Source organism: Capricornis sumatraensis, chromosome 8 (assembly GCF_032405125.1).
Source record: "Capricornis sumatraensis isolate serow.1 chromosome 8, serow.2, whole genome shotgun sequence".
NCBI classification, from domain to species: Eukaryota; Metazoa; Chordata; class Mammalia; order Artiodactyla; family Bovidae; genus Capricornis; species Capricornis sumatraensis.
The window spans coordinates 41552056-41572584 of NC_091076.1; the positions used below are offsets into that span (position 1 = coordinate 41552056).

Sequence of the window (20529 nt, forward strand, 5' to 3'; positions counted from 1 at the left end):
TCTTTCTGCATATCTTTCGTATACAAAAGGTCTCAGGTGATTTACATTATTTTCTGGCCAAGAGGCCTGTTAACACTTTATGGCTCTCTTCCTTAATGAATGTTAATCTCATTTTCCCTGAAGTGCTTTTCTTTAATCTGCATCACCCTCAAAGCACTAAATAAAGTTACATCCCTGTAGAACAAAGGTGCAGTGGGTTATAACAAAGAAGGTACTTAACTCAAAGATCTAATGTTGCTCATGCCGGGGCTACTACCTGTTTTTTCTACATACCAACTATATCAACAAATAAAAGATATGAAAACTTGGCAGCAAGTATTGGCTCAACAATGAAACTCGTAATCAGTCCTATTCTAATGATTTTGACTCCTCAGAAGCCCCTACATTCCTAGGATGTTTTAAGCTTCCTGTGCCTCTCAAGGTCGGGAGGCCACAAACAATCACATGCATAGCTGTAAGGGTCCGGATAAACCTGTCAGGCAGGCTAGAAAGCCATCAGAGGGATTTTTGGATTGAAACACTCTTATTATGCCCAGGAGACTTATTATCTAAAAGCTCTAAATTAACTTTTTCCAGAAAAAGGTAGTGGGGGGACAGCCCCCTGTTAATGTTAGAAGAGTAGATGGAAAGCATAACACAGTAAAGCAGGCAGACTCTGGTTTTGGGGGTAGATGCTCAAGAAAGTCCAGGGGGACCCATGAGGCCTGATCCTGCCTTTGCGTTTGTCAGGCCCCTTTCCTCATGACCTTTGCCACAGGCGGGATTCCCCATGCTGGCTCCTGTCAGAAAGATATACCCATTTGAATGCAGAGTATCAAAGAAGAGCAAGAAGAGATAAAGCCTTCCTCAGTGATCAGTGCAAAGAAATAGAGGAAAACAATAGAATGGGAAAGACTAGAGATATCTTCAAGAAAATTAGAGATACCAAGGGAACATTTCATGCAAAGATGGGCTCAATAAAGGACAGAAATTGTCTGGACCTAACAGAAGCAGAAGATATTAAGAAGAGGTGGCAAGAATACACAAAAGAATTGTACAAAATAGATCTTCACGACCCAGATAATCAGGATGGTGTGATCATTCATCTAGACATCCTGGAATGTGAAGTCAAGTGGGCCTTAGGAAGCCTCACTATCAACAAAGTTAGTAGAGGTGATGGAATTTCAGTTGAGCTATTTCAAATCCTAAAAGATGATGCTGTGAAAGTGCTACACTCAATATGCCAGCAAATTTAGAAAACTCAGCAGTGGCCACAGGACTGGAAAAGGTCAGTTTTCATTCCAATCCCAAAGAAAGGCAATGCCAAAGAATGTTCAAACTACCACACAATTCCACTCATCTCACACGCTAGTAAAGTAATGCTCAAAATTCTGCAAGCCAGGCTTCAACAGTATGTGAACTGTGAACTTCCAGATGTTCAACTTGGATTTAGAAAAGGCAGAGAAACCAGAGATCAAATTGCCAACATCTGCTGGATCATGGGAAAAGCAAGAGAGTTCCAAAAAAATATCTATTTCTGCTTCATTGACTATGCAAAAGCCTTTGACTGTGTGGATCACAATAAACTGTGGAAAATTCTGAAAGAGATGGGAATACCAGACCACCTGACCTGCCCCTTGAGAAATCTGTATGCAGGTCAGGAAGCAACAGTTAGAACTGGACATGGAACAACAGACTGGTTCCAAGTAGGAAAAGGAGTATGTCAAGGTTATATATTGTCACCCTGCTTATTTAACTTATATGCAGAGTACACCCAGAGAAGGCAATGGCACCCCACTCCAGTACTCTTGCCTGGAAAGTCCCATGGACAGAGGAACCTGGTGGGCTGCAGTCCATGGGGTCACTAAGAGTCAGACACGACTGAGCGACTTCACTTTCACTTGTCACTTTCATGCACTGGAGAAGGAAATGGCAACCCACTCCAGTGTTCTTGCCTGGAGAATCCCAGGAACAGGGGAGACTGATGGGCTACCGTCTATGGGGTTGCACAGAGTCAGACATGACTGAAGCGACTTAGCAGCAGCAGCAGAATACATCATGAGGAACATTGGGCTGGAGGAAGCACAAGCTGGAATCAAGATTGCTGGGAGAAATATCAATAACCTCAGATATGCAGATGACACCACCCTTACGGCAGAAAGCGAAGAGGAACTAAAAAGTCTCTCAATGAAAGTGAAAGAGGAGAGTGAAAAAGTTGGCTTAAAGCTCGACATTCAGAAAACTAAGATTATGGCATCCAGTCCCATCACTTCATGGCAAATAGATGGGGAAACAGTGTCAGACTTTATTTTTTGAGGCTCCAAAATCACTGCAGATGGTGACTGCAGCCATGAAATTTAAAGACGCTTCCTCCTTGGAAGAAAAGTTATGACCAACCTAGACAGCATATTAAAAAGCAGAGACATTACTTTGCCAACAATAGTCTGTCTAGTCAAGGCTATGGTTTTTCCAGTGGTCATGTATGGATGTGAGAGTTGGACTACAAAGAAAGCTGAACGCCAAAGAATTGATGTTTTTGAACTGTAGTGTTGGAGAAGACACTTGAGAGTCCCTTGGACAGCAGGGAGATCCAACCAGTTCATCCTAAAGGAGATCAGTCCTGAATATTCATTGGAAGGACTGATGCTGAAGCTGAAACTACAATACTTTGGTCACCTGATTTGAAGAACTGACTCATTGGAAAAGACCCTGGTGCTGGGAAAAATTGAGGGCAGGAGGAGAAGGGGACGACAGAGGATGAGATGGTTGGATGGCATCACCAACTCAATGGACATGAGTTTGAGTAGATTCTGGGAGTTGGTGATGGACAGGGAGACCTGGCATACTGCAGTCCATGGGGTTGCAAAGAGCTGGACACGACTGAGTGACTGAACTGAACTGAACTGAACAATGCCTGGTAACTGGTAGGTGCTCAATAAACATTTGATGGTTGGATGAATGGACAGATGTATGGACACATGGACAGACAGACGGATGGATGGATGGTTGAATGGGGAGGCAGGGAAGGAAGTAAAGAAGAGATGAGATGCAGATCAGGAAGCAGGACTCTTTATAAGATATAAAGTCCATTAGATTGGTAGCCCTAGACATCTTAGTGATACCATGGAGAGCCTCAGAATGTTTTGAATAGAAATCTGTAACGGAGAAGAGGCCATGGAAACAGGAGGCAAAGTTTACCTTCTTCGTGTTTTTTTTCTCTGCCTGGAAGTAATATATGGAAAGCACCTATAAGATCACTTGGCATGCATGGCATTATTTATTAATAATATGTTTATTATTATTATTATTTCTAATATTATTATTCCAGCAGTTATGAGTCCGAAAGGAAACAGCTGACTGTATGCAAGTGACTAGTTGTAGAACACTGAACAGCTCAGCCAAAGAAAAAGCCGCCGCGGATGCTTGAGACGCTGTAGCCCCACAGCCAAGGCTGGTTCCTGGGGGCTGGACCATCCCTGGCGGGGCAGGCCCTTCCTCCGGGCACCACGTGGCCAGCTGCCCACAGGCACCCATGCCATCCTCTTGCACAGGCAAGGCTAGGCACTGCCGAGGTTCCTCAAACACGAGGAGAAGTGACTGCCAGCTCCTGAAGTGTGAGAACAGGGGAAATCTTTCAGCTCTGACAGGTGGATTTCAAAGCCTGTTTCTAAAAATGGCTGTTAATAGGCTTTTCTTCACACCAACTCTCTCTATGCCTGCTTTATCAGGTGGCAACTGCATAGCTATTCACTGCCCTGTGGCCAGAGTGATTTTACCAGTCCAAAAAAGAAATAAGTATGGGCTGGAAGAACCCCAAAATAAAAGAGATGAGAAGGGAGGGTCTGACATAAGGGTTGATTGAGCTTTCTGTCAAATTGTTGGTGGACTGTCTTCACAATCATGTTACGGCAGAGAAAAATAGAAATCCCTAGACAAAGGTGGATGTCAGAAGCATATCCACTCATTCAAGATGGACACACAGGAGTGATAGCAAGAGCCAGGGCAGCAGATGTTTAGGTCTGAGACATATGCTGTTTAACATGAACGCACCTCCTTTCTACAAGAGACGCAAAAGCACTGTGCTTAAGTTAATGGAGACTGTATGTATACTCAGTCACTCAGCTGTGTCTCTTTGCAGCCCCATGGACTGTAGCCCGCCAGGCTCCTCTGTTCATGGGATTTTCCAGGCAAGAATACTGGAGTGGGTTGCCATTTCCTCCTCCAGGGGATCTTCCCAACCCTGGCATCAAACCTGAGTCTCCTCCACTGCAGGCAGATTCTTTACCATCTGAGCCACCAGGGGAACCCAAGTTCTCAGAAATCACCACTAAAGTATCTACCTCACCTGTTTCTTCCCAGACTCACTCCTCTCTTCTCATGTCTCTGCCACAATCAGATGCACCCACGCCCACGGAGAATGAGTTTGGGTCTCCCAGTCTTCCCCTCTCCTCTGGACTGGATGCTCTAGAAGGGCAAGGACCAGGTCTAAACCCTATTAGGTCTGTGACTTCTGAGGCCACATGGGCCTTCACACTATGCTAAAGGAATGGAGCAAAATTTTTACAGATCTGGGTCCACTAAGGATTAACTGGGCACTTATAGTGCACTTTACATACATTCATTATTACAGCACTCTGTTAAGTGGGGTATTTCATTATCACCTCCATTCACAGATGTGGAAACTGAGGCTTAGAGAAATGAAGTGCCTTTCCCAAGACCACACATATAGCAAATGGCTGAGCTGGAACTGGAACCTTGGGCTTTTGGGACTCTAAATCCCTAGATCATAGCCAGTGAGCTCTGCTGCCTGGTCACAGGCTGTTCCCTGGTGGTGGTGGGCAGGGAGAGGTCACACACGGTTGATTCTAACTGACTGATGTCCTTCATCACCAGAATCCTTTAATCTGTTGCTAACTATAGCAGGTCTAAACCTAGGGTCTTTAAAGTAGGCTCAAAGATGAGAATATATAATCTGGTCATAAATGTGTTATTCTTCAGATGAAATGCACCTGGCGCAGCATCAGAGCAGACAACCCTCTTGAAGAAATGGATTCGTGAAATTTATATGACCAAAATAAAAGATTTCTCTTGGTTTCCAAAATCCTCCAAGCCCCATGGAGGGATCTAAATATAATTATTGTCACCATCTTTTTAGTCATGTCCAACTCTTTGTGACCCCATGGACTGTAGCCTGTCAGGCTCCTCTTTCCATGGAATTCTCCAGGCCAGGATACTGGAGTGGGTAGCCTTTCCCTTCTCCAGGGGATCTTCCCAACCCAGGGATGGATCCTGCATTGCAGGTGGATTCTTTACCAGCTGAGACACAAGGGAAGCCTTTTTAGAAGAGACAGCAGATGGGCTTTTGTACTAGTCTTGATCAGAGTGGTTTCTGATGTCTCCAGGAGGGAATGTGAAAGTGATTAACATAACTAATTTTTCTTGAGAGTATATTATGAAGAAGGCATCGTGCTGGCCACACTGTGTTGATGACGGGGTCCTGGCTCTGAGGACAACAGTCAGATGGAGACAGACAGATGCACCATAAGTGTTTATTGAACCCAATACAGAAGGACTTCCCAGGTGGCTCAGTGGTGAAGAATCCTCCTGCCAGGCAGGAGACGTGGCTTCGATCCCTGGGTTGGGAAGATCTCCTGGAGCAGGAAATGGCAACCCACTCCAGGATTTTTCCCTGGAAAATTCCATACCCAGAGGAGCCTGGTGGAACTACAGTCCATGGGGTTGCAAAGAGCTGGACATAGCTCACCATACACACTCACACAATGTAGAAAAGAGCCAGGACTATATAAGCTAAACCTCAGAGGTGCGTGCAGGGTGATGAGTCACTTGCATGGGTCATTATCAAGGAAGGCAGCAAGGCCGAGGCAGCCCTTGAGAGCTGAGCTGAAGTATGTCAAATATTTGATAAATGAACCCAATGTGAATGGTGCTCCCAGGGGCTTAACAACACAAAAGCGAGGGAAAGAGCAAAATCAAAAGGCATGTCCATAGTCCCTGGAGATATATCATTAACTCTACTTGTAGAATTAGAGGTTTCATAAAATGATTTCTCTCTCTGAAAATGGGGCCCCTCATAAAGCATGGGTTTACTGCTCAATTCATGCACATTCAACCACAAAAGGTGGCTCTTCTCAGGGAAAAAAGTCTTCTCTCGCACGCTTTGATCTAGACAGCTTCTCCTCCACCACCTTCATCTGCCAGCTCCGCCTCTGCACGGTGTCGGTTCTGACAGCGCAGTCAGAGGAAGTGTTAGCACCCCTCTCTCCAGCTCCCACAACACTAGTACAGATGCTTCTCATCACACCAACCTTCTGAACTGAAACTGTCTGCTTCCAAACTGCTGCCTACCCCCAGCCCTCTTACATGTAAGCTCCCCGAAGGCAAGCATGTTCGCCACTGAGGTTCCCCTGCCTAAAATACAACAGGGGCTCAGCAAATCTTTAATGAATAAATTTAATAAATAAACAAATGAGTTGTGGGAGAATTACACAAATTTAGAGGGTGACAAGAAGGCATCCAGCCATCTTTCAAATTCCCTCCAAGATTCTGATTCTGACAGAGCCAGTAGGTATGAGCACAGCCCATCAGAGGGACACAGCAAGGAATGCCTCGCCAACCCATTTAGTAGAGTCAATTCTATGGTTTTTCCAGTAGTCATGTATGGATGTGAGAGTTGGACCATAAAGAAGGCTGAGCATGCAAGAATTGATGCTTTCAAACTGTGGTGTTGAAGACTCTTGAGAGTCCCTTGGACTGCAAGGAGATCCAACCAGTCCATCCTAAAGGAAATCAGTCCTGAATGTTCATTGGAACGACTGATGCTGAAGCTGAAATTCCAATACTTTGGCCACCTAATGCGAAGACCTGACTCATTTGAAAAGACCCTGATGTGGGAAAGATTGAAGGTGGGAGGAGAAGGGCGCAGCATAGAATGATGGTTAGTATCACTGACTCAATGGACATGAATCTGAGCAGACTCCAGGAGACGGTGAAGGACAGGGGAGCCTGGTAGGCTGCTATCCATGGGGTCACAAAGAGTTAGATGCAACTTAGCGACTAAATAACAACTACAAAATTAAACGAGTCAATACAAACCCTGGCACAATGTATATCCAAAAAATCCTAGCCCTTATCATTATGACTTGGGTTCCTTCCACGAGGCATTCTACTATTGAAAGAAATTCAGTATAATATGAATCTGGGTTGGAATCTTCAACACTCTCTTTAGAAGCCAGAGAAAGAAGGGGTGGGAACCGTCTACTGTGAATGAAGACCAGCGCCACTGAAGTCGTGAGGGAACTCAGCAGCCTTTGTCTCATGGGAAACGTCACTGCAGAGCTCAACAACCCAGAGGATGCCACCCTGTGTGGATGCTGGCTCCTCCTACTGTTTTCTGAAAGGCCAAGGCAAACTAAAGGTCCAGTAGGGTCTGCCTCCTCCAGAGCTTCACACCACAGGGGAGTGTGTTCCAGGACCATTATGCTCCGGGCTTTGTAGACCACTCCCAAACAATGATACAGAATCCAGACAAAACACTTTCAAAAAAAAAAAATAATATTCTCAAGTTGCTAATCATTCAGCTCTATCCCCTCTGGTCCCTCTGGCTTTCAATATCACTTTTAAAAGCAACTGCAGCTTTGATTTTCTCTTATTCAAACTTCCTCAAAAGCTGATGATCTTTCCACCAAAACTCCCTCTCCTCAAATGACTGAGTACATTTTACTTTCTACTGTGTCCTTTTGGTAGGAACTCTGTTTTCACCAGGCTGCCAGGCAACCATTTGGGTACAGAATGAATGTGTGCTTTTAACCGCTGACCCTGGCACCCCCAATCATAGGCTATCCCTCAGATTTTCATCACACGGTCACAGAGCATCTTTTGTGCTCTGCATCAGAGAGGCAGTGGGCCACCACCCCAAAGGACTTCCCAGTGTACTTTCTACACATCAAGTGAAGGTCTGGAAGCTGACTATAACCACGTCTTTGCAAACAAAAGTGCTGCACACCAGTGACCCCTCTGCAATAGCCGCAAAAATCAAAAGGCCTCCCCACAGTCCCTCACTATAAGACTGGCATTTGGAAAGAAGAGAACAGATGATGAAAGAAATCTTTGGTAGAAATGACACAAATGCAAACTAAAATAAAGCCATAATCCGCAGAGTCCCCAAAGGCCCAAGCAGATCAAGAGACACTAGAAACAGGCTGGAGATGAGCCCTGAAAAAGTCTGCACAGAAACTCTATATAGAGAGTTCAGATGTAGACTGACTTGGACGCCATTTGGTCCACGTCTGAGCCAGACAACGTGTATTTCTGTGTGGGATCTGCCCCCCAGTGCCGCTGCTTGCAGACTCTAGCTACTGTTGTTTACAACTGTTTTTAGAACAGGTGGCAGGTTCCCCGTTAACATTTTATTACATGAATCTAAACATATTGCCTCTAGAAGATAACTGATTATACACGCAGGCAAATCTTGAAATAGGACTATTTGGGAGGGATTTCTGGGCTTCCCTGGTGGCTCAGATGGTAAAGAATCTGCCCGCAACGCATGAGACCCAGATTAGATCCCTGAGTCGGAAAGATCCTCTTGAGAAGGGAATGGCAACCCACTCCAGTATTCTTGCCTGGAGAATTCCACAGACAGAGGAGACTAACAGGTTACAGTCAGACATGACTGAGTGACTAACACACACACACACACACACACACAGATTTCTATAGGATTAGAATGCCACCCTTGTGTTACAGAGGGGTCAACTTTCAAAAGTTGGTCCAAATGTTATTTACTTGGTTCTAGACACTCAATTTCCAACAGAAACTGTAGCCTAAATTTGAAAAGACAATAAACCATCAAGGAAAATTATATAGAGGAAATAAATCTCCCATAATTCCATTGCCCTAACACGATCATTTTTACACATTCAGTTCCATGTCTTTTTACAGAGCTACATCTTTGTACAGTAATCACATAGGTATAGATTCCACTTAGTATTTTGCATTAAGCATTCAAAACATAAGTCAATACTTCTGAAATCTTCATAATGATCAAATGCTAATCTCACACATAATATACTATCTTTGGAGGACAATTCAACTATTTATAACAACGCATTTATAAGAAAAGACTTTCTGGGCATTAGATTTGTTTTTCAGGAGTAGCAAAACTTCTCCCTGAGCTTCTGGCACACCATCCCACACTTCCTTGATTTCCTGACCCGAGATACACAGCAGTTCCTGGTATGACGTCTTAGGCCATCTGCGATGCTGCAACAAAACACCACAAACTGAGTGGCTTTGTTGTTGTTGATCAGTTGCTAAGTCATGTCTGACTCTTTTCATGCCAGGCTTCTCTGTCCATCACCATCTCCCAGAGCTTGCTCAAACTCATGTCCATTGAGTCAGTGATGCCATCCAATCACCTCATCCTCTGTCACCCCCTTCTCCTCCTGCCCTCAATCTTTCCCAGCATCAGGTCTTTCCCAATGAGTCAGCTGTTTGGAAAGTACTAGAGCTTCAGCATCAGTGAGGCCCCAGGGCAGCCAACAGCAGTGGTGAGGCTGGGGTGCCCTCCACTCCTGGGCGTCCTCCAATATCAGCTCCAGCCTTCCCCATATCCCCTGCCCAGCCACTCCAGCATGGCCTTTGTCTCAACCCCTAGCCTCATGTTGACTGACACCCAATGGCTGGTGAAGGTTTAAACACTCAATGAGGACCAGAAGTGGGACAGCCAGGCCTGTCATCCAGCTATGCTGAGTGGCCGAAGGGCATGTCCCTGCTGTTTAGGGCCTGACAAAACCCGGTCCAGTGCAGAAGGGAATGACAAACCACTTCAGGATTCTTGCTTTGAGAACTCCATGAACAGTATGAAAATGATGGCTTATACAACAGAAATTTACTTCTCACAGTAAAGACCAAGTCTAAGACCAAAGTGTAGCTGATTCAGTTCCTGCTAAGGACCATCTTCCTGGCTTGCAGATGGCCATTTTCTGCACATGGCAGAAAGGGAGAAGGGGTTCCCTCCTGTTTCTTTGATAAGAGCACAAAGCCCATCATGAGGGCGCCACTGTGATCTAATTACCTCCCAAAGGCCCCAGCATCAAACACCATTGCATTTAGGGGTAAGGCTTCACACTGTGGATGGGAGGGGTGGGGGTCCATAACATGATAAGCCTTGTCTTCAGCAGGGAGGCTGCAGCGTGGGGGGCTCAGAGAAGTTCAGAGCAGAGACGGGGGCTTCCAGGGTGGGAGCTCTAGGAAGCTGGAGATGCTGACAGAAGCCGGGTTTTCCTATCTCTGGGCTACTCCCTACACATCCTGCTGTGTTTTTTAGGGAGGGTCTCAAGAATGTCTCCATCCATCTCTGGTTTCAAGTCACCACCTGTGTCTCCTAAATAGAGTTTCTTTTTTCCCCAGGCTTTGTTTAATGCTGGTGAACCTGGAAATAACAAAGGGTGAACATGTGTGTTGTGCTTCCCCAGTCTTGATGGTAAGTGGACCTCTGGGTACTCTAAGGGTTGATGTCAGACTAACCTACATTCCAGATGCAGGTGATCTTGGGCATATAAACCCCACGGGGGTGGGGGGGCTGGGGAGGAAAAGCACCAGAGGAAAAGAAGGGGGGCTTTGGTGAGGAGGAGGGGAAAGGGAAGGGATGAAAGGAAGGAGCCTCAGCAGATGCCTCCCTGAATGATTCACTCATCCAATAACCCTTCACTGGATAACAAACACTGGACCAAGAACTGTTCTAAGTACCTTGGATACATCGATGAATGAATAAGACAAAAATCTCTGTCTAAACAGAGCTTAGCGGGGGACACACAATTGATAAACCACAGACATGATATGAAAATTAAACAGTATCTTTGCGACCCCATGGACTGTAGCCCACCAGGCTCCTCAGTCTATGGGATTCTCCAGGCAAGAATACTGGAGTGGGTAGCCATTCCCTTCTCCAGGCGATCTTCCCAACCCAGGGATCAAACCCAAGTCTCCTGCACAGCAGGCAGATGCTTTACCATCTGAGCCACCAGGGAAGCCAAATAGTATCTTCAGTTCAGTTCAGTTCAGTCACTCAGTTATGTCCGACTCTTTGCGACCCCATGAATCACAGCACGCCAGGCCTCCCTGTCCATCACCAACTCCCAGAGTTCACTCAAACTCATGTCCATCGGGTTGGTGATGCCATCCAGCCATCTCATTCTCTGTCGTCCCCTTCTCCTCCTGCCCCCAATCCCTCCCAGCATCACAGTGTTTTCCAATGAGTCAACTCTTTGCATCAGGTGGCCAAAGTATTAGAGTTTCAGCTTTAGCCTCATTCCTTCCAAAGAACACCCAGGACTGGTCTCCTTTAGGATTGACTGGTTGGATCTCCTTACAGTCCAAGGGACTCTCAAGAGTCTTCTCCAACACCACAGTTCAAAAGCATCAATTCTTCAGCACTCAGCTTTCTTCACAGTCCAACTCCTACATCCATACCTGACCACAGGAAAAACCATAGCCTTGACTAGATGGACCTTTGTTGGCAAAGTAATGTCTCTGCTTTTGAATATGCTATCTGGGTTGGTCATAACTTTTCTTCCAAGGAGTAAGCGTCTTTTAATTTCATGGCTGCAATCACCATCTGCAGTGATTTTGGAGGCCCCCAAAATAAAGTCTGACACTGTTTCCACTGTTTCCCCATCTATTTCCCATGAAGTGATGGGACCGGATGCCATGATCTTCGTTTTCTGAATGTTGAGCTTTAAGCCAACTTTTTCACTCGTTAGGAAGGATCAAATACTATGGAGGAAAAGCAGATCATGTGAAGGGGACCAAGAAAGTTGAAAGGACTGTTTACAGCTTCCCATGGGGTGGTCTGAGTAGGTCTCACTGAGAAAGTAAGAAGCCTTGAAGAAGGTGAGGGAGTTAATCACATGGCTATGCAGGGGCTGTGTGTTCTAGAAGAGGAACCAGGGCAAAGAGCCCAAGTAGGAGCATGCTTGGAGTATCCAAGGCCTGCTTGGTTTGGGCAGTGAGACTGAGAAGTAGGAGAAGAGGTCAGACAGGGTCAAATCACGCAGGACATGGTAAGAACTTTGACTCTGCAGAGTTTTGAGCAGAGGCGTGATGTGATCAAACTTTGTTTTAAAAGGATCACACTGGCTGTTGTGGGGAAGATAAACAAGAGAAACAGAACGATACTAGCTACGGTATCCTCAGATACGCAGAAGACACCACCCTTATGGCAGAAAGCGAAGAAGAACTAAAGAGCCTCTTGATGAAAGTGAAAGAGGAGCGTGAAAAAGTTGGCTTAAAACTCAACATTCAGAAAACTAAGATCATGGCATCCAGTCCCATCATTTCATGGCAAATAGATGGGGAAACAATGGAAACCGTGAGAGACTTTAGCTTTGGGGGCTCCAAAGTCACTGCAGATGGTGACTGCAGCCATGAAGTTAAGACGCTTGCTCCTTGAAAGAAAAGCCATGACCAATCTAGACAGCATGTTAAAAAGCAGAGACATTACTTTACCAACAAAGGTCCATCTAGTCAAGGCTATGGTTTTTCCAGTAGTCATGTATGGATGTGAGAGTTGGGCTATAAAGAAAGCTAAGCACCAAAGAACTGATGCTTTTGAACTGTGGTATTGGAGAGGACGCTTGAGAGTCTCTTGGACTGCGAGGCGATCCAACCAGTCAATCCTAAAGGAAATCAGTGCTGAATGTTCATTGGAAGGACTGATGCTGAAGCTGAAACTCCAATACTTTGGCCACCTAATGTGAATAACTGACTCATTGGAAAAGACCCTGATGCTGGGAAAGACTGAAGGCGGGAGGAGAAGGGGATGACAGAGGATGAGATGGTTGGCTGGTATCCCGGATGCAATGGACATGAACTGACTGAACTGAACCAGCTAGGGGGTGCTGTAATCATCCAGCAGAGAAATGGCAGCGCCTTCGGTTGGTGGCGGAGAAGGCAGTGGCACCCCACTCCAGTACTCTTGCCTGGAAAATATCATGTACGGAGGAGCCTGGTGGGCTGCAGTCCACGGGGTCGCTGAGGGTCGGACACGACTGAGCGACTTCACTTCCACTTTTCACTTTCATACATTAGAGAAGGAAATGGCAACCCACTCCAGTGTTCTTGCCTGGAGAATCCCAGGGACGGGGGAGCCTGGTGGGCTGCCGGCTGTGAGGATGCACAGAGTCGGACACAACTGTAGTGACTTAGCAGTAGGTCAGTTGGGGGGGCCCGTGGTGAAGCAGAGGCTGGATTCCAGATGTGGTCTGGAGACAGAGCAGCAAGACTACCCGGTGAATTGGACATGGGGTCTGAAAGAGAGTAGTCAAGGACGTGTGCACGGTTTTAGCCTCTCAAAGTGTGGTTAACAGACACAGAGAAGGAGATTGAAAGGAGCAGGACTAGAAGACGGAAACCCATGAGAAGGCTTCTGCCTAATCTAGACACAAGACAATGACGGTATGAACAAGGCTGCTGGTAGAGGAGATGTAGAGAAACTGATGGATTTTAAAGGCTGGGATAAAACTGTTAGTAAATCAAGTTAAAATTTCAGATAAGCATTTTGTAGTCTTTTCCCAAATATCCATTCATTCTTTCCTTAATAGTGTAGAATTTTTAGCAGGATATATGGGTGACAATGGTAACCCACTCCAGTACTCTTGCCTGGAAAATCCCATGGACAGAGGAGCCTGGTAGGCTGCAGTCCACGGGGTCGCACAGAGTCAGACACGACTGAAGCGACTTAGCAGTAGCAGTAGCTAAAGATTACGTTTCCCTGGTTCTCCTGCAGCTATAACCAACTCTGGCCAATTGGATGTGAATGAAAGTGATATTTCCAACGTCCAAATTCTGCTAATTCCCCTGCACACTTGCTCCTGTATAAAATAAATGGTAGAGACAAGAGCAACTATCCTGGACGATGAAATGGAAGATAAACACTGAGGATGGCTGAGCAACAAAATCAAGCCACGTATCAACGTGCTCATCATTGCCTACCCAGACTTGTTTATGAGAGAAACACACCTTTATCTTGTTTAAGCCTCCGAGTTAGGGGTTTGTTTTGTAAAAGCTGCCTAACTTTTAGCCTAATGAATATAAGTTCTTTTAGCTGTTTCAAGCACAAAGCCCTGACACCAAATGTTATCAATCCCAGGAAGCCAGGATAGTATTTGACAGGGAAGGATTTCATTCCAACCCGCCTCTGCTCGTTTGTTCTTAAAATATCTGAGCAGGGCTTGAGCTTCAATGCCCTGAGTCACTGCACAGGAGGCGCATGGCCAGAACAAACTGCTGCTCATGGAACTGATGTTTACTTAATATCACACTGCTTCTTTATCGAAGAAGCTCAACCCAACATCACATCAGAATCAGAGGTCTCAAGAAGACATATTATGGCATCTGCCTCTGGAACAGAAAACAGCATCTCCAAGAAACCTCAAATTCTCCATACAACCCAATCATCACCTCCTGGTTGATCAATGAGCCAAGCGTGTGAGGACAGACTGCCCCCAACTCAAAGGAGGCAAGATCAAATTCTAAACTGGCACGGAACAAAAACATCCTTCAGTCAAAGGCAGAGCCTAACTGTGTGGGAGTCTAAGAAGTCACCACTGCATACAGCAGGGATGGAGCTGAAACCTGTGCACCCAGCACCGCAGCACAGCCCCCAGGGCTTCCATGCCACTAATCTAAATGCATGGAGTCCATGTGGGAAGACGGTCCCCATGCCCTGCAATTTGGAGGGCCCACTGCATGAAATGCACTGGTCCATTATCACTGACTGGACCAAGCACCCTTCATTCATTCTTTTCCTGATCATCAAGCTCAAGAGATTAAAAAAAAAAATGCAGAGAATCAACAGTTGACTCCCCTTCCCACCATGGCTGTGGAGCATCCCATTAGATGGGTGTACTGTAAATTGCTGAGCCATTCACTGGTTAATGCACATCTGGGTTGTCTCCAGACCTGGGCTATCCTTCATAAAGCTATTATAAGCAAACAAAAAGAAAAAACTGCAGAGAAGCAGGTGAAGGTTCAGTGGAAGCACATGATAAAAATCATTGCTGGCGTGTGGGTCAAAGGAGGAGGTTGACCCAGCCTGGGAAATATCACACCCCTGCAGTGAAATGCCCTGAAGTCTGGGAAGATCAAGATCAAGTAGGTGGATTTCCTCCCAACGGGCTACTTGTAAACATGTCTCCAGGCAACGAGAGCATTGGGCTAACTGTAAAGCAGTGACATTAAGGCTCGTAAAGTTGAGAGGAAAGGGGTTAGGACTCGGTTGAGGTCGTCCAAAGAGCAAATATTTATTGAGCATGTCAAGTCAGATGTAGAGACTATTGTGTGAGAAGACAGTCTCTGTCCTCAAGGTGCTCAGGGTCTAGGGTGGAAGTCACACCACCAGCCAAGACAGCAGGCTGCTCAGCACCGAAAGGAAACACACACGGTGTGAGAAGACAAATGGGCGTGGACTCGAGTACAGTGTGGGGCGTGGGGACAGCACAGCCCTTCCCAAGAGGCCGGAGGTAAGCGGAGGCAGCAGTGCTGCGGGGGCTCACTTGCCACGTGAATAGGATGGAGGGGATTCCACCTACGAAGACAGCCTATGAAATGGGGTTGATCACTTCCCATTTCATGCAGGTAAAATATTGCTGATATTCTGTTATGTGTAATCAAAGATTCACTCTGTTGCCACAATCATCTACATGGAGAACAGAAGAAGTCACTATGTAAATTTTAGAAGAAAGGTATAATATAGTTGTCTTAAAAAAGGAAATAGAAATTGAAGTATTGGTGAATCAGAAGATCTAGACCCCTGTAGGGAACTCAGAATCATCTAGTTCCAATTGTTCTCATAGTGAATATGTCCAAGTCAGCCAAACCTGATGTGAATGAGAACTGTCATTGTGATTCAGCGGACTGAAAATCAGAAGGTGGGCATCTTCTGCCCACCTCTGCAACCACTGACAATCTCTGTGGCTTTCTTTCAAGCGAGAAATTGCTTGACTTTCTCACCCTGTCTCTTCATCTGAAAATAAGAGGCTGGATGAAAACAACAATTTTAATAACAGTTGTCATTTTAAAATGACAGTTCACAGCAAAAGTTGGCATTTCACATGGTGACTTGGTATAATACTTATATTTATTAAATTTGAATACATTTACTATTCCTTAATTCTATTGTAACCCATTTCTTTGGAAAAAAAAAAAAGCTGGTTAGATCCACAAGATAATTCCATGTCTCATAGGTTGCAACTGGAAGTTTGAACAATTTCAGGCTAGGTCATATCTAAGGGACCTTCCCACCCTGATTCTGGAACTTGTCAAAATGATCATCTAATATTTAGTGCCTTACAGTTTTCCAAAATGATTTCCCAGGACTCTCCCGGGATCCTCATAGCAATGGTGCGATATAGGCAGAAGGTCTAAGGCGAGTCATCACAGATCACAGGGCGAGATTACGAGAGCGCTGGGGCCAGACCCTGTGCCTGCACAATGGCAGCGATACCCACCCTGTTCGGTAGCTCTTCTCTAGGAGAATTCCATCTCCTGATGACCCCTGCCCTTAAGCTTCAACTTAAATGCCTCGCCCACAAAGCACATGTTCCAAGACTGTAATGTTAGTCTTGATGGTCACGCCCTTGTTACAGCCTTCAGGAACTGCCCAGTGCCAGCCACAAATGTGGGAAACTTGGTCCCTGCCCTGGAGGAGCTCTGAGTCTAGCAGAAAAGAAATCCACCCACAGGGCTGCCCACTAAGGATGTCTCCCTTTCAAAGCCACCCTTTTCTTGTTTTCTTAGTGATAATCTCAGTGGTTCTGTTGAACTCAGCAAGTCTCCCCACCTGGCTGATGGAAAGTGTCAAGCTTTCAAGCCTTCCCTGGAGACTGCCCGAGCGCTGGACATCAGCAGGACAGCGAGAGGGTGGCACCCCAAGAGGAAACGTGGGGCAGTGCCCAGGCAGTGTTGCTTCCTCTGCGGTCTCCCTTCCCTCCCCAAGGGCAAATGGGGGAGGCCACAGGCTCTCTCAGCATCACCCTAGACACTCTTCTCAGCCCAGGCTAGCATCAGCTGACTTCAAGGATATACAAAAACCCTAACTTCATGAAAAGGTCAGGTCCCTAGATTTATGAATAATGTCCCATTTATCTTACTTAGGAGGAAAAAAAATTATATCAGGGACAAAGGACAAGGGCAAGAATGCTTTCAGGAAACCATAAACCTAAGGCTAAAAAGAAAAGACATTGAAGTCCTTCTTTCATTTTTTTTAAACTAGTCATAAAAATTCAGTGCTAATTCAAATATGCTAGTCCTTCTAAAGCTATTATTGTTAAAACAGTTGGAGTCAGTAGTGGGAATTTATTATTTTGCTTTCCAGCACCTACCCTTCCTCCCTCTGATGACAATACACAGATTTGCTCGGGGAGGGGAGGGGTGGGGACACTTCCCCTTTATTCTAAACCAGCTGGTATGGGTACCCCTAACCTAAACTCCATCTTTAAATTCAGGGGTGAACGCTGACTGACTGAAGTCATAGTGATCGGTTTGAGAGTAGAAGGGAGTCCAATTAGAGTCCACGGGACAGAAAGACTCCTTTCCTGAGCCTTCGGAGAGAGTGTCCTTTCTCTTCTACAGGCGCTACCAGGAGCGAGTTCCTTTCAATCTCTGGATGGTGAGATGGGAGAACAGGAGGCGGGGGCCTGTGGCAGCAACGGGGTGAGAGACTCTCCCGGAGGGAACCTGAAGATGCAGTTGGACAACGCAATAGCCGAGCAGGCAGCCGGAGAGCCTGCATCTGTAAGGATGCGATCTGGACTGCTGAGTCAAACTTCCCTGCAGTGCTTTCTTCCTCTGGACATTCAGTTACAGAAGGCTTTTATTCGCTAGGCTAGTTTGAGTTTCATAACACCTGCCAACAAAGTAAGTCATAGTTGGTAAAACACCTTACCTATCCCAAAGTAGTAATACACAAAGGATTTAGGGTTTCTTGGAGTGGGGAGCAGGGATCATAGTGTGACAGGTGGAGGTTCAGAGAGAAATTTTCTTTCTTAGCTTCTTCTATTAATTCTGCAGGAAACAATACTTAGCATCTAGATAATTGTTCCTATTTCTCAAAAACACCTTTTCCACAACTATTTCCTCACTTGAATTTCACAATCCTGCTTCAAGGAAATTATGAAAAAAATTTTTTGGCAGTAACTGCTTCTTTACCTAGCACTTTATATACTGTCAAAATCAAATTCAGTAATTCATCTGATTGTCACAAAGGTGAATGTGGTAGGGATGGTGGGTCTGTCATAACATCCACTTTAAGCTGGAGAAAGTGGAACCTCAGAGAAATTAAAGGAGAGGTCCAAGTTAATATGAGGCGGTGTTGGGAGACAGGCTTTAAACCCAGGCCTCTCGATTTTAACACCAATGGTACTAAACTCCACTCCCAGAAACAGATGTGTGTGCCCTTAAGCACCGTGTCAGCAGTGGGCTGAATCTGACCCAAGCACCAGAGATCCAGACCCAGATTTCAGTGGCAGAGTCAGAGCTAACTAGCTGGTGACCTTGGTCACCAAAAGAAGCTTTTCTTTTGTCTTGTTTTCTCATTTGTAAAGGGAAAGGTTTGAATTAGGATCTCTGAGACCTTTTCAAGGTCTGAGTGTTCCATAATTCTAGACTTTCTTGTGCCGGCTCAAATTAAAAATCTTTTTCTCAGAATAATTAGAACCTTAGCTGATATTTGTTCTCATTGGGTGTCAAGGACTGGGCTAAGAACGCTCTCTCTGTTTTTTCTTTAAATCTCACAACACTCCTGACCCAACTGTTTTGCTTTTACAGATAAGGAAACTCAGACGGCCAGAGGTTCAATGAACTGCCCCAAATCAACAGAATCAGCAAGCATCAAGGTGAGATCTGACTCCAAGTCCGAATGGTTAAGAGGATCTCAACCCAGTCTATATTTGTTCGTGAAGAAATCAGGCTTCCGCATTATTGGTGACCTCCTTGCAAGCAGAAGAGGGGCGCTAAAAAGCCAAACCGAGTTACACCAAGCTTCCCCTGGAAGGGCGTCTGGGAGGATCCTCCCGGGGCCCCGGGGGCGGGGCGCCCATCCCGCCAGCCCCGGGAGAGCGGCTTGGGCCCTCCTACCCTCTCCCGGTTACCTTGTTGAGATGCGGGTTCCTGGTGACATCGTACCCCCGCTTCTTCAGCGGCACGGGGCGCGCCGGGCGGGCCTTGGAGTGGCAGCCCCGGGCGGGAGCGGGGGTCGGCCAGCTCCGGACAGCGCCGCAGGCCGGGCCGGGCCGGAGAGTCAGCCGCGCGCCGGTGCCCAGCGCGGCGCCCATGGTCCTGGCGCAGACCTGGCACGGGGAGACACCAAGGTCAGGGGGCCCTCCGGGCCGGCCAGGACCCGCGCGCGGCCAGGCACGCGTGCGCGGGGAGAGGGCGGGGGTCCCGCAGGGGCTCAGGCGACCCCTCCTCCCCCGCGGCCCCCCGTGCGGCTCTCGCGGCTCAGCGGCGAAGCTCAGGCCTGGGTGAGCCGGGCCGAAGCGAAAGCAAGCTCAGGAAGCAGATACGGTGCGGGCGGCAGCTGGCGCCTCGCCCGCCTCCATCCCCGCAGAGAGGCAGCGGCGACCCAGCAGCGAGGAGGGTCCCCAAACCTCCTAGTCCGCTCGATGGCGCGCCTCGGTCTCCCCGGCTTCTCCAGCCTACCTGTGCTGCGCCGGGAGCCGCTGTCTATGCGGCCCCGCTGCGGGGCAGGCGGGGCGAGACGCTGCGGGGCCGTTATTCCTCTCCTGCCAATGGCTGGACCGCGCCGGCGGCCGCGAGAGCGCGGAAGCGGGTGCGCCCTGCGAGGCGAGTCCCCAAACCTCTGCGCGCCGTGCGGGGCTTCCCCGGGGGCGCCGCACAGCCGCGTTCGCTTGCCTCCGCGCCGATTATAAAGGAAGCTCAGGATGCGCTGCGAGCCGCTCTGTCTTGACAGGGCGAGCGCACAAAGCGGGCTCAGCGTTTAGGTATCAGTGGACCTTCTTACAGCCCCAGCGTTTGGTCCAGGAGGCCCTTGGCTTCCCGACAAGGGGTTAAAACCCTCAGGCACCCAGCTCTGCGCTGCATTGGGCTGCCAAGTATATAGCCATTAGCCTCACGTGGCTCTATACCCTTAAACAAGCTACTTTAAATGGAATAATATTTAAACCCTAGTTCCTTAGGCGCACTAGCCACGTGTCACGAGCTCAAGAGCCACCTGTCCATAGTAGCTTTGGGCCTTACAGAGGAGCCTGGCAGGCTACAGTTCGTGGGGTCGCAGAATCGGACACGACCGGGGGACTCAGCACAGCACAGCACAGCACAGATACGGAACATTTCCATCTTTGCAGAAAATTCTAGCGGACAGCGCTAATACAGGGTCACCAGTTACTAAGACATGAATTATTGGGAGCAGATAAGAACCTTGGGCGTCTATCTCAGTCCTGAATTAATGGTAGATGTTTTCCACCCAGTAACCAGCAAATCTCTCTTTAACACGAACTTTTCAGTGGGTGTGGA

General features: G+C 47.1%; 1 protein-coding gene across 1 annotated transcript in view; it reads right to left on the reverse strand.

Annotated features, from left to right (window-relative positions):
- The window catches only part of ME3 (malic enzyme 3), a 227137-nt gene extending 207809 nt beyond the window's left edge, over nucleotides 1-19328 (reverse strand). The window contains exon 1 of the mRNA XM_068977703.1: nucleotides 19146-19328. Within this exon, the coding sequence (XP_068833804.1) occupies nucleotides 19146-19328 (183 nt within the window). The remainder of the gene's footprint in view (nucleotides 1-19145) is intronic.
- Between the last annotated feature and the right edge of the window lie 1201 nt (nucleotides 19329-20529).